Source organism: Cryptomeria japonica, chromosome 8, assembly GCF_030272615.1.
Source record: "Cryptomeria japonica chromosome 8, Sugi_1.0, whole genome shotgun sequence".
Lineage (NCBI taxonomy): Eukaryota > Viridiplantae > Streptophyta > Pinopsida > Cupressales > Cupressaceae > Cryptomeria > Cryptomeria japonica.
The window spans coordinates 403289368-403309791 of NC_081412.1; the positions used below are offsets into that span (position 1 = coordinate 403289368).

The 20424-nt window shown below is 37.4% G+C and overlaps 1 protein-coding gene across 1 annotated transcript; it reads left to right on the forward strand.

The window, feature by feature from the left end:
• Positions 1-14198: 14198 nt before the first annotated feature.
• Positions 14199-19027, forward strand: LOC131079460 (putative pentatricopeptide repeat-containing protein At5g52630). Its single transcript, XM_058017423.1, has 2 exons — positions 14199-16653; positions 17518-19027. The coding sequence occupies exon 1, from the start codon at positions 14525-14527 to the stop codon at positions 16565-16567; it is 2043 nt and encodes a 680-aa protein (XP_057873406.1). The 5' UTR covers positions 14199-14524; the 3' UTR covers positions 16568-16653; positions 17518-19027.
• Positions 19028-20424: the final 1397 nt, after the last annotated feature.

The following is a 20424-nucleotide window of genomic DNA, read 5'->3' on the forward strand; positions in this document are numbered from 1 at the left end:
CCATTTCATCTTTCGCATCCATTGCTCTGAACCATTAGCAGAAAATATGCAACTTACCAACAATTATCAATCTTTGACATACTTGTCGTAGTCATTGTCTTAGATTTTATTAGAATCAATCAATTTGCATTCATATCTCGTCATGGTTTGGATCTTGATCAATTCATACATCCATAATAAAGTTTTGTTTCTGCTGGGGGCAAAATCATAATTCCTTTTGCAAAGGTGATCTTTTGAATCTTTGAAAAATCCAAAACATTCAAAAAACTTAGAAAAACCAAAAACACCCAGGATTTAGAAATAGATAACAAGGCAACAAACGAAGGTCAAGGAATTTCATGACAATAGAATTGTGAAACTCAAAAAATGAAGAATCAACCAGCAAGTAACAAAAGATTATCAATGATCATTCATCAAGATGATTATATCAGTTAATGACCATGAGAACATGTGAATGACATAAAAAATTCATTGTTTATATCTTGATTTTATTTGCTAATCATGTACTCTATGCGACTCAAGGATGTCCATGACTAGAGAAGCTATGATGGGGCATGATTGTTTTCTTTAATTGTTGTCTGTGGTTTATCTCTTATTAAGGTATGTACTTGTCTAAGGATATGATCGGCAAAAGATCAAAGAGGACGTTCTGAGTCATGCATGAAAGGAGATAATCCTTGTTTGTTCAACAAGAAATACTCAAGTCAACTTGATTCATTATATCAAGTTGCTTTTATTAACTTGCTATATCAAAATCCATGTAAGAAATACTCAGGTCAGCTTGAATCTTTATGTCAAGTTGCTTGTATTCTCTTACAACATTTTAAAGCTCAATGATGAAATCAAGCACTGTTACAAGACAAGTATATGGAGAATGGTAGTATCACTTTTAGTTAGATCATTTTTTAGATTAGCTCATTATTCATCTGCATTATAAGCATTCATTGTCAGTTGCATTATAAGCATTTCATTTCATTCATAAATCAACGGTCACAAATAAAGATTGAGTATACTTGGACGAACAAAAATAATTTGCGTTATGATCATTGAAGTTCATTAAGATCATTTAGTTGCATATTTGCACTTAGATTCATAAATATTACATATAAAACGTCAAAAACATTTGAATAACATATTTCATAATCATTCATTTGCATATAGATCATTTCATTCACATCATTTAAGTTAATAATCATTTGCATTTGCATTTTCAAAATCAAAATCATGTTATTTCCATCATCATTGCATCATATATAGATCATCATAATATAGAGTAACATGCATAATAAACGATCATCATATAGAGTCCATGTCTGCATATAGATCATCATAAATCAATAAAAAGTCCAAGTATACAATGATATCCGATCAAAAATGCAAGTGCCTCATCAATATAAATCAGATCAAGGTTGTCTTATAACACTACCACCTGACTTTGTTCATCTTTGTGGTTGTGGGTGAGAAGATCCTCCATATGCCTGTCTCACACGATCACCACTCCTCTGAGGAGGTCCCATGAATCCACCGCTGCTAGTATCCATTCTTACGGTGGTATGATAGCTACCTGCTCTCTAACTCTCTGTGACTAAATCCTCATATAATCGTCGTCAGTGTGATGTCTCCTTCCCAGCCCGAAATAGTGCTCTAACGATATCAGCTAAGAGAGTGCCCGATCTAACCTACTGAATGTGATCAAGGAGACCCTGAGTATCCCATTGTCTCCTAACTGCCCTATCTCTATCTGTCATGAGTGTTTGTACCTGTACTCTAAGCTGATCTATCTGTGCTCTGAGACTATCCATGATCTCCTACTCTGGCACATCCTACTGAGGGACATGACCCCCAATCTCATCATCTCCACCTCCCTGTCCACCTGTTGGAACCTTTGTCTGAGTAGCTCTCAGAACCCATCATCTAATAAGTGGAACATCATCCTCTGGATCCTCATCCTCTCCACCATGAGCTGTAATAACCCTAGGGTCTAGCTGAATCTGACCAAAATCAATGCCTCTCCCGCAACCCCCATCCAGTCCAGTCATCCTGCCTCCTCCTATACAGGGTAACCCTATCAATGATCTCATCCTTGCCCTGCCAGTATCCCTCCCAATTTGTCCTACCTCTCTCCCACCCATAGAAAGTGGTCTCCCAATCCTGCCAACCGGTCCAAACGGTCCTCCACGGACTCTCAATCAACCTCCTCTCTGTCTGGGTCTCCTACTGCCTCCACCTCCATCTCCTCTCTCATCTCCATCACCTTCAGACACCTAAGCAACTCTAAGCTCTCGTCTCTGTCTCCGTCTCTTGATAATGGGATCATCTGAATCGTCATCCTCATCTCCTGAGCTAGGAAGAGGGTCTGTTGGATCAGTAATACGAGGAAACTGGTGTGCAAGTATGTACTAAGCATAATCTACAGTAACCCCAAGATCTAGAATGTGCAATCTCAAATCATAAGCCACCCTAGGAGAAGCCAGAAACTTTGTGCATGCTATCTCAAACGACAAAGAAGGTCCCCAATCTTGCTTATCCCTGTACCATCGTGCATATATCGTGACACCAGTAGGTATGGGTTGACTGATACCAAACTGTCTCAGAATGCGACTAATCAACTGTCGCTCAACAATGTATGGAGTCTGACCAATGAGATATCTACTCTGCATAATAAATGGTAATGTATGTGCATCATCCATCCATGGCTCACAATCGATATAAGGTCTCCAAATAACACTATCTTATGAATCAAGAACCCAACGCCAATACTCCATCTTACCCAGCTTATGTTGAGTAAAGATACTTGCATACAGATAAACATGTGGTTGCCTCTCACCACGAACTCTATGATGAATAGGCCGCGTAATAGCAATGTTCTCCCAACACCAGATCTACAAAAGTGTGCATCTTGTCGACAGACTAACACTCTCATTGAAAACAACCTGATGAAGATCATGATACAAATGAGTGAGCATACAAACATCCCACGCATATCGATTTCGATGCTGCACCATGCTCTGAAGAATCTCACTCCAACCAATAGCAAAACCTTGAGATCTCTTGTCTGGACAGATGAATCCCCCAATCAAACCTACAAGAATCACATGGAGAGTCTCATAATACATAATCATATCCTCCCATCGGATCTCTCCTCTTGAAATGCTCTCATTACCAAATACAGCTCTGCAAGCCTCTGTCCCTTCATGATCTTGAAAAATCATACTATACTAACCCACCGGTCACTAGGATGTGGAGAATCCTATAGACATCCTCAAGCGTCACACGAATCTCACCCATGGGCAGGTGGAAAGTGTTATGCTCGCTATGCCATCTCTGTACTAAATTTGTCAACAATCTCCTATTATGGGTAATATCAGGCATGTATAATAAGTGGCGTAATCTGCATGCATCTATATGTCTCACCTCAGCCTGTGTAAGCTTTAGAACTAAGTGGCACATAGCCGGGAATTTCTCCCAACACTAGAGAACATCAAGTTTCTCTTGTTTACCAAGAGAATTTTATCAATTATCAATTATCTATCTATCTCTCACAGAGATCGCTAATCTATCACATCAACAATTGATAAATCTTTTCAAATGAAGCAAATCAGGCTATCAAATCAATCTAAACCTAAAAACCATGGTTTGTTTATCAATCAAAGAGTTCAATCAAACTTTGTTATGCTCTTCATGAGAAACTATGTCAGTTTCTTAGAGCTAATCTATCAATCTATCCAATCAAATCCATCAATCAATAAATCATTTATCCTATCAATCAATCAATCAAGTTCCTATCAATCAACATTATCAAATCACAATGCCAAAATTTAATCATCCAAGTGAATTTTAACATGAGCAACATCACAAAATATCATTTGAAGCGCACGTGCTAATCTTTTTCATAGAAGCGCTATTTTATTGAACACGGGCGCTAAATTAAACATATGCGCGAACCTTTTTAACAAACGCACTAAACCTTGCAACAAATGCATGAAATAAAGCATAAGCGCTACCCTATTCAGCATATGCGCAAACATTCAAAGCATAAGCGCTAACAAAATAGTGCGCCAACATACATTGCAAAGGCGCTAGCAAAACGAACATATGCGCTAACAAAATCAAAAGCGCTAACATTGAATACAGGAGCGCTAACAAAAGAAACAAAAGCGCTAAACAACGATGCCAAAAAAATTCAAAATAGTCAAACACGCGCCAAACAAAACATGGAAAATTGTACGACAAGTTGCAAAAAGGCACGGGATAAGGTACATACTGGCTACCCATACTCAGGAAATCGTTGATATCGTCGAACGCGCTCAAATCGATGGTTCTCCAATGGGATCACCATTTTGCCACCTCACCAAGATAATCTCTTCACATGTTGACAAGGATGAAAATGAAATTAACATTACCTTTGGTTAATTTTATATTTACCATTTGGAAGGGTAATAAATGCTATTAAAATGGGGCAATTTTATTTATTTTTCACAAATAAATTTAATTGAAGGACCTTTTCAATTATCGTTAGATCAGTCGCTTATCCAAATTTTTAAACAATTTCACGATCAATTTCCCGAGGGGGCACACAATCAGGAATTTTATCTCCAGCAGGCACACTATCAAGACTTGATTTAATCTTTAAAACAATGTTGTCTCGACATCATTTCAAAGAGGGGCAAAATGCATACACATAAAAATGGCTATGAGCAATTAAATAAATATTTTATATTTATTTAATGTTTATTCTTCTATTAAATAGTTAATTTGAAAAGATTAATTTATTTAATTCATTTCGTGTCTTTCAATTAATTAATTTAATTGAAATATCTTATTAATTAATTCATCTATCCTATTCCTCTAATTAATTAAATATCGAAATATTTAATTATTCTTCTAATCAGTTAATTAAATATCTATTATTTAATTATTCCTTCAATCAATTAAATATCTAATATTTAAGGGTTATTCCTCTATCCTATAGTCTCAAGTATTAAATAATTCTTAGTTATTTAATCTCGTTTCCAACTCATTATTCCATCTCCACTTCATCTTCCCTTTGCCAACTCATCAAATCATGTGGCTAAAGATATTAATATTTCTTAAATATTAATTCATCATTTATCTCCAACTTCTAAATTTAATGAAATATTGTGTACGTACACATATTTCTTAAACTTCTTCTATATTCTCTCCAACATCCCTATATCTTAGGAAGGACTTCAGTCCACTTATCCTCTCATGCCTAAATCTTCTCCAACCATCCCTAGGTTCCCTCAGTCAGCAACTTAGTCAAGGTGAGATGAGTGACACTTGTCTTCTCCTTCCCCCTTTCTCTCAACCTTCACCTTTGCTCACAACCATCCAAATCTGCAGATCTGATCATGACCGTTGATCTAGGACACATCATCTTATCCTCTCAAAGTCTATAAAATCAGAAGTTTGAGTTGAGAAAGAGTTAGTCTTCAAGTGAGTTTTCAAGTTAATCATTTGTGAAAACTTATGCATCCGTGAGTTTTAATCTTGAAGCAAATTAGCATAATCATTTAGTATTTATCATTTAGCATAATCATTTAGTAGTGCATATCATAGCATCAGTTAACTACCAGTTATCAGTCCATTCTTCATATGCCATCTTGGAAGCTATTAGTGCTTGTCTGAGAGCACACCATTGCAACCAAGAACAGTGGAGTTAGGGCACAATGAGACTTAAATCATGAAGGTAACACTATTTTTACATATCAATTTCATGTACTTTCATTGGTTGAGTTTGGATTTCTTGTAGCATTTCCTTTGTATTTTGTGAAACTAATATGTTGCAGGTAGTATTTTGATGATGAAATTCAAGTTGACACAGGAGTATCCATGCTCCTAATATGCAACAAACTAAGCCAAATGCTAAGATAACAATGACTATGCGTCATGGTCATATTTATAGACATGATGAGACTTCAGGCCAAAAGAGAAAAGCCAAGGTTGAAGTAATGAGCATAGGTTGGGATCTTGTATGGATCATTTCATAGCTAGTGAAAATTAGGAAGATAGATCATAATTGAGTTATGCAATTTTTAGGAGTGTTCAAGGCGCGAGAATGCGCCACGCGTCCCGTCGTATATACTTTTCAAGATCAAGGTAGATCATCGCTAGCTTTTGGCTTGCATCCACATCACTCATCGTTTTAACTGCAATAAAGAAAGGGGCACATGTTCTGAGATAATTGTCCAAATAGAAAAAATGGCAGCATAAGTTGGAGAGTGGCTTTTCAGTACACTCAAGGTGGCAGTTAATATAGTGTCTTGTAGAATTAAATTTGCACGAAAGGCACAGGTGGCGCATGTACGAGGCAAATCCCATTATTAACATGTTGTTCAGTGCAAAAATCGAGGTATGAAGCTTGTTAGAGAAGAAAAGATTTTAAAGATAACATGCAACATTTTGTTCTTCAAAAAGTTATTTTCCAACATCAAAGAATTTCTGAGAAAAGAAGAAGATAGAACAATTTTAGCTTGCAGAGATGGATGTTCCAGATGAGACGTCGGGTTCCTCACAGCTTGATACTTGGGTTGATGTGTTTGGGGATATCTCATACGCTTCTCACCTCATGCCTCTAAAACCTGCTTATCCAAGAACTTTTCTAAAGACAAAAGACATGACAAGGAATATCGCTCTAGTTTCAGACAAATATGAAGAGGTTCTTGATCCTGAAATATATAAGCAGCCCAAGGGTCTTCGAGAGGCTGCCTAGGCTAGGATGCTTATTCACAAAGGAGAATTGAGACACACAACGATCAAGCTTTGGAATTGTGGTCTTCCACAATATGTCGTCCCAATGGTCCCTCATTGTCCTGAATTCATTGAGGCATGCTCACGATGTTTTAGTGTCGAACCCCCTACTATTCAAGGCACTTCGTTGAGAATTAATATAAGTGTAGATGTCATCTGGGACATGTTGTGCATCCCTTTTCTTTCTAATACAACAAAGATTTTTAGTAGGGATGTGTTAGAAAATTACTGGCCTAAAAGGAAGGATGCTTTAAGTTATTGCGGAACTGTAATGGATATGAGTCTTGCTCAACTTCCAAAGTTCCTATTGGCATTTAGTAATTTGAAGCAAGATGACCTGAAGGAGGTCGCCTTAATGTTGGCCTACATTTGTGGCCTTGATAGTGATCTACATGTTCATACTTTCTAGATGGGTGTGTTGTTCAAACTCCAAAAGAAAAAGGAAGCTTTCCTGTATGACTTCGCCAAAGAAATTGCTCGAGGAATGGTAAAGAATTTAACAGATTTCAAAACACATTACAGATTTTGGTACACTTCATTTTCGGTTCACATGTTCTTGCATCAGAATAGGGAGTTTTCAGTCAATAGATGGAGTTATCATTTTTTATGAGTACAATAGGTGGAAGCTTGTGACTACATGGACCCCCATACTATCGTCCACATGTCATGCATATTATTTTACCGACTATTTCCTAACCCCCGCCATGCAATATTTGGCGAAGGAAGTCTCGGGTTCTATTTCCCACTTCACGCCGCAGCAAATTGGTTGGATGTGTACATGTAGCACTCGTTGTGATTGGTTTCTAGGCAAGGATTTTTTTTTGTCAGAGTACATGGTTTTATAGATGAGCCTTTTCGCCTCCCCACTTATGTAACTGATTGCACAGTGGCCTTAGAGATTTTTAGGCAATTAGTTATGATTGAAAATGCTATAGGCACAGGCAAGTACACCATTACTATCACCCAGGACCGTAAAATGATAGGTCCTATTATTCTGATAAAAAGACTCCCCGCAAAGGGATTTCTCACTTCAAAATTAGTACAATTGGGTCTCATGGTTATTGATGGCCCATGGAGTTATGATCTGAATGGTTGTTTAGCAACAAGAAATAATCATGTAGCGCATGAGTCGTGTGAATCCTGGCAAGCCTGGATTAACCCTCCAAGAGATGATTCTCGATTGTATATGGACCTAGATGCTATTCCCATCAAAGAATGACCACCATGGTTACAGTTTTACGACCCAACTGCAAGAGAAAATCTGGCTAAACTAATTCTTGCCACTTTTCTCATGAGGATGGATGATGATAAATGGCCACAAAGAAAGAAGTTAGCTTTTTGGATGTACTGGCAAGAGGTTCAGTAGACCCAAGTTTTTATAGGAAACTACCCTTTGGATGAAAATTTTGAGGAGTGGGATAAACACAATGTAGATGTAGATTTTATCGAGGACTCTCCTTCAAATGACTCCAACCCTTAGGAATCAACCTCATCACAAGATACTCAACATTAACCTGGAAAAGGGAAGGAGATTGAGTTAGGCTCAGCAAGCCAAGCAATCATATCATTCGCCTCCACCGAGATCGCTAGAAGGCCTCGTTCCTAGTTGTCAATCAAAAGGACTAGTGAGACACAATCGAGCTCCTCTCCTCCAAGAAAAAATCAAATGTTAGCGGAAGCTTCAGAGGGAGCCCAGGCCCAATTACCCATTGCAACTCAAGTTTCATTATTAGCAACAACATTGTCGACTTAGGTACGCTTTGCTCCCCCTTTTCTTTCTTCTCAATCTCTAGTCGCTCTCACTATTACTGTTTCTGCAGTCTCAGCCATCGTGATCTTTTCCCGTACCCGAGTTGCAATTTCTATAGTAGCGCCTCAACCCTTGCCGTCCCCTATAGCTGCTAGCTTTCCCACAATGTCCATGCATAATTCCTCGACCTTGAGTAATGTTCAGGATGTTTCCTAGTCTATGGAGATCCCTTTTCAGTCTGCTTTCATCTTTTCTATCGCATGGATGTTAGGATATACAACTCCCCTGCCTCCCGTGTCTTCAAATTTTGGTCTTTTCTCATCCCCTCATGTTGGTGTTATATCTAGTATCCCTCCTTTCTCTCCTACTACTCTTCCCCAGCCCATACAAATGCAACTAAGAGATCCTATCATCTCAGTACCTTTCGCTCTTCCTCTTGGAGTTCCCTTTGCAGGGTAGTTGATTCCCTCTCCCTCAGATTTTATACAGCAAATGAAATCCTCTAAATTGGCTCGAGTCCAGAGGGTTGCAAAGTGGAAAGAGAAATATTTTTGAAAGCCCTTGCAGCTTCGTATTCAGACGCACTTCAACGAAGAGACCCAGAACATAATGTTTGTGGCTATGTTTCCTAATGTCATCAAGCCACAAGGGGAAATGCAACCTGCGAACTATTCATTGCATGCCATCGGTATACATTTGAAGCAGGCTCACGCATAGGATAAAGTCAAGATGATGGAGGAGATTCAGAAGGATGTGTCTTTCAGTTTCCTTAAAGGGAGCAGGCGCATAGAAAAGCTCATAGCAGAAATGAATCATGCTAAAACCATGCTAAGCCATTACAAAGTACAAGAGAAGGATAAGAATGTTGAGATATCTCCCCTTCAAGTTGATTTTTAGAAGGAGAGGGTCAAAAGGGAAAGGCTCCAAAGTGCTTTGAATGTGGTGATAGATCAGTTGCAGGTCGAGCAAGTAGAAAACAGTGAATTGAGCATAAGGTTTTATGATAAAGAATGGGAGTTCCTACAACTCCAAGCGGACTCTCCAGATATAGCTCAGATCCAGATCCAGTTGCAAGACGTAATCCGGGATAAAAATAGACTCTTCAAGGATTTGACTCAAATGCAGGCACTCCTCTTTGAGGAGAAAGAGGAAAAGGAATGGACAACGCAAAAATGGCAAACAAGGCAGGCCCAATTAGATGATGAGCTGGGAGATTTGAAGTAGATTCTAGAAAAAGAACACACTGAATTGGCCTGGACATAAGAAAAGTTGTGAGACAAAGGCACCAGGGTCATAGTGTTAGATCATGAAGCATCTGTTGCAGGGGAAAAGGTGAGAGAATTGTATGTAGAAATCTAAGAAAAAGAGGAGGAAATTGATCTCTTATCAAGACTCGTCGAAGTTTTGCCTACTACTCCAACAGATTTTGTCCTGTTCATCTAGGAGTTATATGTCTCGTATTGGGAAAAGGCTAAACAATTCCTCCGTCTTGCAGTCAGCCCTAAAATTCCTAGCTAACGTGCTATCTTTATGTGTTGAGGCGAGCATTGTCATCTATGAGGCCATGTAGTCTACCACACCCAAGGTCCCTGATGCTCAAAAACTGGTCAACTAGTTGTAAACCACTTCCGAGGAAGAATTGACGGCCAAGGGGGTAAATGATCATAAGCAATTGCTTAGAAAGGCTAACAGTTTCATCAGTCGCCACCAAATAGCAGCTTAGGCCAAGTCTGCCTTAAGATCGCTCAACTCCTCAGTGTTAGATTTCAAGGAGCGTTTTGAACATTTTGTAAGTCTCGGCTTACCCTACCCTTTTCCTTCTGATGGTTCAATTTTGAAGATTGAGTAGATCGTGAGTCTAATTGAGTGATGGCAGCAAGAGAAGACTTTTCTCCAAAAACTAAGTGTTATCCCTATTGCCGAAGAGGTCGAATAATTGTTGCATCCTTTGGCTTGACTTCGTACTTTGCTCGAGTTAGTTAACAATGAGCTGGGTGATTTCCCTTTCTGTGAGATTGTTGGCCTTGATCAAAATTATCAAATCCTTGAATCCCAGAAGCATCTCTCAAAGAATGATTGGGTCCCTTTGCAGTAGGTCCTTGACCATCTTTTCCCTACTTATGCTTGAATCTATTTGTAACCAGAAATTTTGGGTATCGGCACCCTACAGGCAGGATTTCCCAAGAAGTCGCCAAAAATCTATGTATTTTATTTTGTACGTGCTCTTTTTTGAAGAGGTTGGCCTGTACCCGCCACATGTTGGCATGACGCTCATTCTTAGCACCCTTTTCTTTGTCGTGTTAGTTAAGTTGCACACTCTTGACATGTGGCATTTCATTTGTGGCGCTTGTTTTTGCCCCGAGTGAATGGGACCCGCAGTTTGTAGGGGAGTATATCATGTTACATGGCAGCTCCCTGGGAGGTCCTAGGTTAGTAGTTCGTAGGGCCCAAGCCTCTCTCCCTCCTACTATCACGTGTCTCCCATGGTGGAAGACCAAAAAAATTCACGTTTTCGTTGCAGACAAACCGTCGGAGGATCTTTTCATCCAAATAACATAACAAAATGTGGTTTCGCTAGAAGCCAAGGATGGTTTTCGTTTGCAGGTATTTGCATGTCGTCGGATGCAGAGGAGCTGCCAGCAGTGTTATTTGTTTTCCCAGCTCGCGGGTCGTTGAATTCTGGTCTATAAGAGTAGTGATTCCATCCTGGCAAAGGGTTCAGAACTTATTTTACAAAGATAAACTAATATTCTATAGGAATTTAGCCTTTAATATGTTGTTTTGTATTTCTGGAGACAAGATAATCAGACTGTGCCCGTGGCCTTTATGATTGCTAGTATTCAATGTGCATTTGATATTTTTTTGTGCATCTGTGAAATTTTGATATAACTTTAGAAATATATGCCTAATACTCTATCGATTAAACTATGTTTTTGCACTTGTTATCTACTGGATGTGTGGTGTGTATTACTTTATGTTAAAAGGAATTTGGTTATACCTTGATTATTGTTCTGGGCATGTAGATTATTGAATGGACCTCAAAATAACATGTATGTGAATTTCTATGTGCTCCTTGGTGTAATAAAATTGATTTAGCGCATTGCTTTAGAATAGGTTTTACTTTATGTTTCTTCCTTTCCCTTTTTGTCCCCCCAACAAATGAAGAGTCGGCTTGTAAAATCCCAGAGGTCACTCAATGAAAACACAGATGTCCCCCATTACTGAGTTTTCCATAAGGTTGTGTTCCTAAAAGCAATTTTACTGATCAACAGTAAACACAAGGCTATGCACAAAAGAATAATAGTAACAAAAAATTGAATAGAAGAAACACACAATTACAAAGAATCCATAATAATAAACCAACAATTGTGCTTGACTTTGGTTTGTTGGTGTTGTAATTAATACTAATAATTTATATAGATAGTGAAAACCCTTTAAAAGTAGCTCTCACTTAAGCCTATCAAGAGAAAAAGTGAGACTATTAGAGAAAATCTCTTTCTCGACCTCAACTTGCCAAGTGGTTATGCAAGCTTTTCTTTGACAAATGCGAAATACACATTCATTATCCCTTTGTTTTGTGTTTTGATTCCTCAAATGCCTTTTATCTTGATAAGAGTAAGATAATGAAGGCACTAAATGATAGTCCATACATGACTTTGAGAAATCAAGATGAAGACATACATCTCGATTACAAATAATTTAATATTCCATAAAGATTATACCAATGGCCCAAGATTTATCAAGGTTATAACCACCATACTAGGTGTCAACCTATGTCAACATCCTCATTGACATGCCAAATACTAATTGGTCCATGCATACTTGTATATAAACATATGCTTCCTAGTTGTGAATGTCATGCACTAAAGACTTTTCTCATAAAGTTTTTTATGTAGATCAAGGATGGGGAGTCTTTTCAAACAACCCATCCAAGCAAAAAAATCCATACAAAACAACAATAGAACTTCCATGAAAGATATTTTCTCCAACTAAATTTTTAAAATCTAATAACAAATTATTCTACAACAACATGAGCTACAAAACACCATTTAGTTCAACAAACAATAACATCCAACTTCATTGCAATAAATCTCATACAATCTACACTCTTTGCTGCTACACAAGAAGAAATAAAATAATGCAATTTCATATTCATTAAATGAACTTTTCTAAAATCTGAAATTATAGACCAACAAGGATCTCAAGATCTCATCTATAATACCAAGGGATATTTTACACTAGATACACATACATGCATGTTTGGATTTGGACTACATGGCAAAACAATGCAACTCAACTACTACCCATAGCAATGAAACTCCAAACCCACTAAAAACTTGATGTAAAACATAATTTTATTCAACTCTCAACCTTCCCACACTTGAAAACACACTTCAAATGTGTTATATAATTTTGTTCAAGATACCTCTATAGATGCATGCTTCGATTTTATGCTCTTCTTTATCTTCCTTATCTTACAAAGTCCTTGAATGAGCTATTTTTCATGAGTTTTCACCTCAAAAATGATTCCAACAATTCAAAATTGATGCAAATCCATCTTGGACATGGGAATTTGTGCCTCTATATTATTCTACAAAAATATCATACTAGAATTTGAAATTTAAATAAAATATTAATTTGCATATACAACCATAACTCATGCTTGGTGCCTAGGTGAACCCGGAATATTCTCCATTTAATTTTCAAATGATCCATTATTTTCAACATTCAAAATGGTCAAAATATATTTAAAATATTTCTGCACCCATCTACATTCATGCATTCCTGAGTGGAATCTTTAGCTTTAGCTATCGATGCAAGAAAAGATAGCATGCAAAGCGTCTTCATTAAGTGTTCTTCCATAACTCCCACTAACATAGCCATAAATGTTTTTCAAACTCAAAACTTACAAACCACCATTTCCATTGTCCCATGGTATATTTTTGGACATTAAATATTAAATTTTAAAGAGAGATATTTTCCATGTGATAATTGTAATGGAGTTCCTGGTTACTAACGGTAATAATTTAACTAATTACCAAAAGTAAAACATATTAACTAGACTTGCAAAGCAACTTATTAAAATAAAACAAACATAAACATTAGAAAAATATTTGTGGGCAATGTAAGATCATCATACACCCCTAGATGCTCCTACATCAATTTTAGTTAAGAAGACACTAAACATAAGTGTGCACTACTTAAAGTGCAATCAATATGTCTACACATTGTGTATATGCAAGACCATTGATGACACATGGTGCAAAAACTCAATCACTTTTATATATAAGAAAGAGAAGTGAAAATATATTAGGAGGGTGGAGGGAGGGAGAGAGGGAAAGAGAAAGAGGCAAAAGCAAGTAGTGAGAGATATACAAAGAGGAAGTATTTTTATATAATAATTGTTTGTTTGATTTTTTTACATTTCAAAGAAGTCATAATTATGATACTAAATTTTCAATGTTTAATAATATATAAAGATATTATACTAAGATCCTCACTCAATTTGAAGCTATCACTTTTCATTTAAACTTTGGTTGTGCACATAACACCATTTATTTAATGATCTTTCAATTAATTTTATGTATATGAAAAAAATATATATTGTTTCGCCTTCCACATATACATTGCACTAGAGAATACGATATATTACAAGTGTTCCCAATAAAAACAAAGAGTGAGTGTTATGATACTTTTTCTAACAAGTTCTGTTATCCACAAAACATATACATTAACGGAAATTGTTGTTGTTTCGTATTATTCGATAAATGCGTTGATTTCGCATTCAAGTCAGACTTTTTCCAACTTGCTCATCAGGGAATGTTTGATCAACATAGACAGCAGAGAGCAGAATGAGTAAATATGCGATCAACTTCACATTTCAAAATTTGGGTATGACAATGATGTATTTTGCATTTCCTTATAACATGCACACCGCTTCAATCGCTCAAGAAAATTTTGCTATAAAATAGCGATGGCAAGAGACACTGTACATTAGATACAATGGAGCAAGACATGAATCTGTATACCCACCTCTTACACGAATGTATTAAAACAAGAGCTCTTCAACAGGGAAAGCAGCTTCATACCCATATTATCAAGACTGGATTTACTGGACATATCTTTCTTGGCAATTTGCTTCTTAAATTGTATGTCAAATGTAGGAGGTTGGAAGACTCTCGCCAAGTGTTTGACAAAATGCCTGACCGAGATGCCGGGATTTGGATGTCCATGATTACGGGGTATACACAGAATAGACGAAGTAAAAATGCATTAGAACTATTTTGCCAAATGCAACAGGCGGACGTCAAACCAAACCGATTCACGTTTGCTGCGATTCTTCAAGCCTGTGCCAGCTTAGCAGCTCTGAAACAAGGGAGACAGGTTCATTCACAAATCATTATGACTGGAAACCTTATAGATATTGTTCCAAACAACATTCTTATTGATATGTATTCTAAATGTCGCTGCATAGATGATGCACGCAAACTATTTGACAAAATGCCACGACGAGACAGTATCTCTTGGAATGCTATGCTTGCAGGCTATTCACAGAACGGAAATCCGGAAGTAGCCCTTGAATTCTTTAGGCAGATACGGAGAGCAAGAATTGAATTAAATCAGTTTGCATACTCCAGCGTTCTGAAGGCTTGTGCTGCCATGGCAGAATTGCAACCGGGTAAGCAAGTTCATGCTCACGTAATTAAAACCAAGTCTGGTTCTGATGTGTATGTGGGAAGTTCGCTTGTTGATATGTATACAAAATGTGCACGGATAGAAGATGCCCGCCATGTGTTTGACAAAATGTCTACCTCTAATGTTGTCACATGGACAACAATGATTGCAGGGTATGTTCAGAGTGAGCTCGTTGAGGAAGCCCTAAAGTTGTTTTGCCAGCTTCCTCATCGGGATATTAAGCCTGACGAATTTATATTTTCCAGCGTTCTCAGTGCATGTGCAAGATTATCTGCTTTTGAACAGGGTACGCAAATCCACGGTCACGTCATTAAAACAGGATATGAATCCCAAAAATGTGCAGGGAATTCTCTTATTGAAATGTATTCAAAAAGTGGGTGCATAAAGGATGCCCGACGAGTACATGAATCGATGCTTACCAGAGATGTAATCTCATGGACAGCTATGATTGCAGGTTATGCTCACCATGGGTATGGCATTGAGGCCCTCCAACTTTTCAAAGAAATGCAACAGGCAGGGACAAAACCAAACAATATCACCTTTGTTTGTGTACTTTCTGCCTGCAGTCATGCTGGGCTAGTGGACGAGGGTCGCTATTACTTTGATGCTATGCAACAAGATTATGACATAATTCCAACATCAGAGCACTATGCTTGCATTGTAGACCTTCTTGGTCGTTCTGGGCACATTGAGGAGGCTGATAAAATAGTTAACACAATGCCATTTAAGCCTTGTGCTTCTGTCTGGGGAGCATTACTTGGTGCATGCAGGGTTCATGGCAACACAGAAATAGGGAGACGTGCAGCTGAAAATCTTCTTGAACTAGAGCCACAATGTTCAGGCACTCATGTGCTGCTCTCAAACATTTATGCTGCAGCTGGTAAATGGGATGATGCAGCAAAAGTAAGGAAATTGATGAAAGATAGGGGAGTGAAAAAGGAGACTGGACTCAGTTGGGTTGAGGTAAGGAGTACAGTCCACACTTTTGCTGTTGGCGACAGATTGCATCCAGAATCTGAGAGGATATATGCAATGTTAGAAGCACTAACACAGAAAATGAAAGATGCGGGATATGCTCCTAACACTAGCTGTGTTCTGCGGGATGTTGAGGAGGAGCAGAAGGAAGATGTTCTTCGTTACCACAGCGAAAAGCTGGCACTTGCTTTTGGGCTTATTAGTACACCTACTGGAGCAACTATTCGAATAAAAAAGAACCTCCGTGTTTGTGATGACTGCCACACTAGCATCAAGCTCATTTCCAAGATTGTAGAAAGAGAAATTGTAGTGAGGGACACTAATCGATTCCATAATTTTAACAATGGACTCTGTTCGTGTGGTGATTATTGGTGATACTAAAATGAGGGATACCATGCAGCCTAATGGGATCGGGTGAATATCAGTTCATTCTGGCACACTGTAATATGAGGATCTCCAAGGTAATATATATTTGATAGGGGACAAATGAGAAGTGATTGCTAATGAATTGTGCTTGCTAATTGCTTTCATTCTTTGCCCTATATTGTATATACCGGAGACAGTTTTCACTTTTTGTCTGAGTTTCTGGCCAATTGCTTACTGCTAACCATTTTATTTATACATCTACTTTTCAACTGCGAGAACTAATAAGGTTGGTTCTGTTATATTATTTACATGGGATATCGCTTGGCAGTTGGCACAGAGTCGATATTCTATCTGAAATTTGAAAACGAGCACTAATAATTGCAAACAGCTCATTGCCTGAATTGCATCATATTATAGAATAAGCACAATACAATGCAGAAATGTATCTGCATTTCAACTTAGAACTCATTCTAGCTTCATGGACAATTAGATCACCAAAAGTGTATAATCTCTCTTTAAACCCGTTTTAAATAGTTGTTCTTCCCGCTTCGTTTTGTTCTTTCTTCAAGATTCATTGAACCCAAGTATAGTATTATCTGTCACACAATTTCCCTAAAGCCTTTTCCTCCTTCTAGATTGGATTCCTAAAACCCTTATTTAGTTTTGATCCTTGGGCTCAACATGGTTTCCCAAACTTCCTTATGTTACGCCAACTTTATGTCTATTTTTGCAAAAGTCGTGAAAGCAAACAGTGGTTAGAAGTTGCAAAAATCTGTGTGTTTAGAAAATGCTTCTCATGCAGTGCATCCAGTGTTCCACTTTTGGACATTATGACTATTGGGGAAGTTTGACTTGACAAAAATTTACTAGGTAGGAGAAATAATTCAGGATTTTTGTTGTAAATGTTTGGATTGAATGTTATCTTAACTCTAATACGATCTTACATATTTTTTTTGCAGATGATGAACAGGATGCGAATCTGACGTGGGGAACTGCTGGACTTGCTCCCTTCATCATGTGGCCACGTTAAAGCGGCCCAAAAAGCAACTGTATGTAATAGCACATGCCCGAGAATGGAGCTCCAGTTTGTGTCCCAAGTTTGAGGAATCTTCTGTAAATTCGTACACTTATCTCTGCAGATCATCGTTGTGTGGAATTGGAAAGCCAGCCTTACACGTTGAAATATGAAGGGAAAAATGACGCCATATTGGAAAGATGGAGGAGGCAGCATTGATGGGAAAGAAGTTGCTTAGATGCAACTAAAGCAGAAGAAAGAAAAGAGAACAGTTTCTACTTGTGGGTAGTGGAGTGAGCTGGAAGTGGCTAGAAGTACCACCTGCAGGCAAATTGTTTTGGTGAAATAGACTAAAGAGAAGCTCGCCAACACGCCAATAGATACTTATGATGGAGATAAACACATAGATGAAGAAATCTATTATTACATTGCATTGCATAACATAGAGATACTGAAATAAGATCAGGGCCCTTCCCTGCTTATACAATAAAAAATATAGAGATCCTGAAATGGATATGTTTTTAACAATGAAAATACCTTCGAGAGATTAAAACAACCATCGATTCCCTTAATAAACTAATCAAATATTCTGATTATTCCAACACCCCCACCGAATTTGTAATTTCTGTACATTGTCTGCTATGAAGGGTCTAGTCTGTAACTATCCAATGTTGTTAGGAGACAATGACTTTGAAAAGCCATCCCCAAGTTGATTCTAAGTGGAGGCGAACTACATGTGTTTCTTATCTCTACACCATGTCTCTGTTGAAGTGGCAATGAACCTCTATAAATTTGGATAACTCATGCACAAAATGATGTTTCACCATCTTTAATAAACTTTGATTAACGCTATATATTGTTGGTTTCTTGGAGGATATACCCACATCAGTTGGATTTTTTGAAGCCAAATTGCTTCGCATACGCCTTCTTGTACTCCACTTCAGTTGAAGATATGCTAACAGTCATTTGGTTCTGACTTACCCGGGACACCGCTCTTTAATTGCGATGCATAAACGTAGTCTTTAGAGCTGAGAAACTTCTCTGAGGAAAGATAGGTGTTAAGTAATTCCTATACAGGCATTTAAGAGACTTTTAGTATGGAGCCAAATTGAGAAATAAAGTTTGGTCAAGAAGGCAGGGGTGTATGAATCGATAAGTGCTTTGCTATACAAAAAGTACCATTGTTACTGAAAAAGATCCGATTTAAAATACTTTTTGGAAATTATTTTCATTCTTCTCATTATGATACAGACAAATGATTAGCTGGCATTTGTCTTAATCCCAAAGAATCTTCAGTTTCTTAAGGATTGTTACAGCCTACAAGCGTTGTAGTTTGTGATCTACTGTGTAAAATGTTTGTTTTGAAGCAAATTATAATGCCCGATAGAAGAAATCTTGTTGTCTAAATGTTGCAACGTTGAAAGATTGTATCATGTGCATCCAATTCAAAGATGTCAACTGAATTTTTGTAAGTCACGCAGAGATTTCTTTATGATGGATCGAATTAATCTGTAATTCAACTCATCAAAACAAATCTTATACAATTTTAACGTGCATTGATTGATTAAGTTGTTCTATGGGTAAAATATAGGAAAGCAGTCCTTATATTCTAAATTTGATGTTGCTAAGTGCAAGTAACATGAAAGCTAACGTGTACAAATATTGAGAGTATAGAATATATATATAAATGAAGTAAACACCAATTAATCTCATGAGCTCTTACAATGATTTTCTACCTTCTAGAGGTCTTCATGGACTTCTCTTGCATAGTACTGTCTAGACACCAGACAATCCCGTCTACTACCTGCTCATTTTCTTTTATCATGATACAACCTCTCTAAGATACATAGGCTGAGGCAAGATAAACTCGTTACTAATAAGACATTAAGTTGAACTTACTAAAATGTCATACTTTGGAGGTATTTAAAAATATGAGGTACACAAAACATTGGAGAGGAGCCTAGGAATTGTTAGTAACTAAAACTCTTGGATTCGAAATCAGAACCAATATCTGTTAGTTATCTCTCAAACTTAGTGAGTTTTAAGCTTAGCAATGTCAAAATGAGGTCTACAAACTTGTTTTAAAGATAGTAATTTTATGAGAGACTCGTCGAGTATACTAAACTTGCTAGTTTCCAATAGATGGACTCAACACTACAAAACCTTGAAAAAAAAAAAAAGCTCATGTTATAAACCCTAAAATATCAATATAAAAAAAAAGACGTCACTTACAAGCAAAAACAAAAAGAAAGATCATAGAATTCAAGAAGAGGTTTGAGCAAAACACAACCAATAGAAAGCAACAAAAAATAGTGGACAAAGGGTGCATTTGTAGATGTTGAGCATCCTATGGTTCATTCAGAGTAGCCCATTATACATTTGAAACCAACAAAAAAGTAAGAGGCATGTCTTTTAAAAAAAAATTAACATTAGCATTCCATCTTTCATTTATTATAAGAAACAATAAGAAAAAAATGAAGAGAATTTGTTCTCTTCATTTTCTCTCATGTCCCAAGTCCCCTCACCCCTCTCTCCCTACATCCTTCCAAAGTACAAATATTAAAAATTTTGCCCCTTTTTTTGTAATCTACTTGCAATTTAGCCATAATGTCAATGCTAATAAGATAGGAACTTGTTGGAAACATGCCTCCTCAAGTGTGAATTGGTTTGTAATTATTGCAAAACCAAGATTGATGAGAGAGACGTTAATTGCTTGAAATTCTACCATGTGTAGTTGGCAAAGACGATTCTTTATGCACACAAGTCTCACTTGAAATTGTGTGAGAGGTCTAAACTCAGGTAATGTCCATTGAAAAATGTGATGCAGAGCCTTGTGGAGGATCGGGTTTGA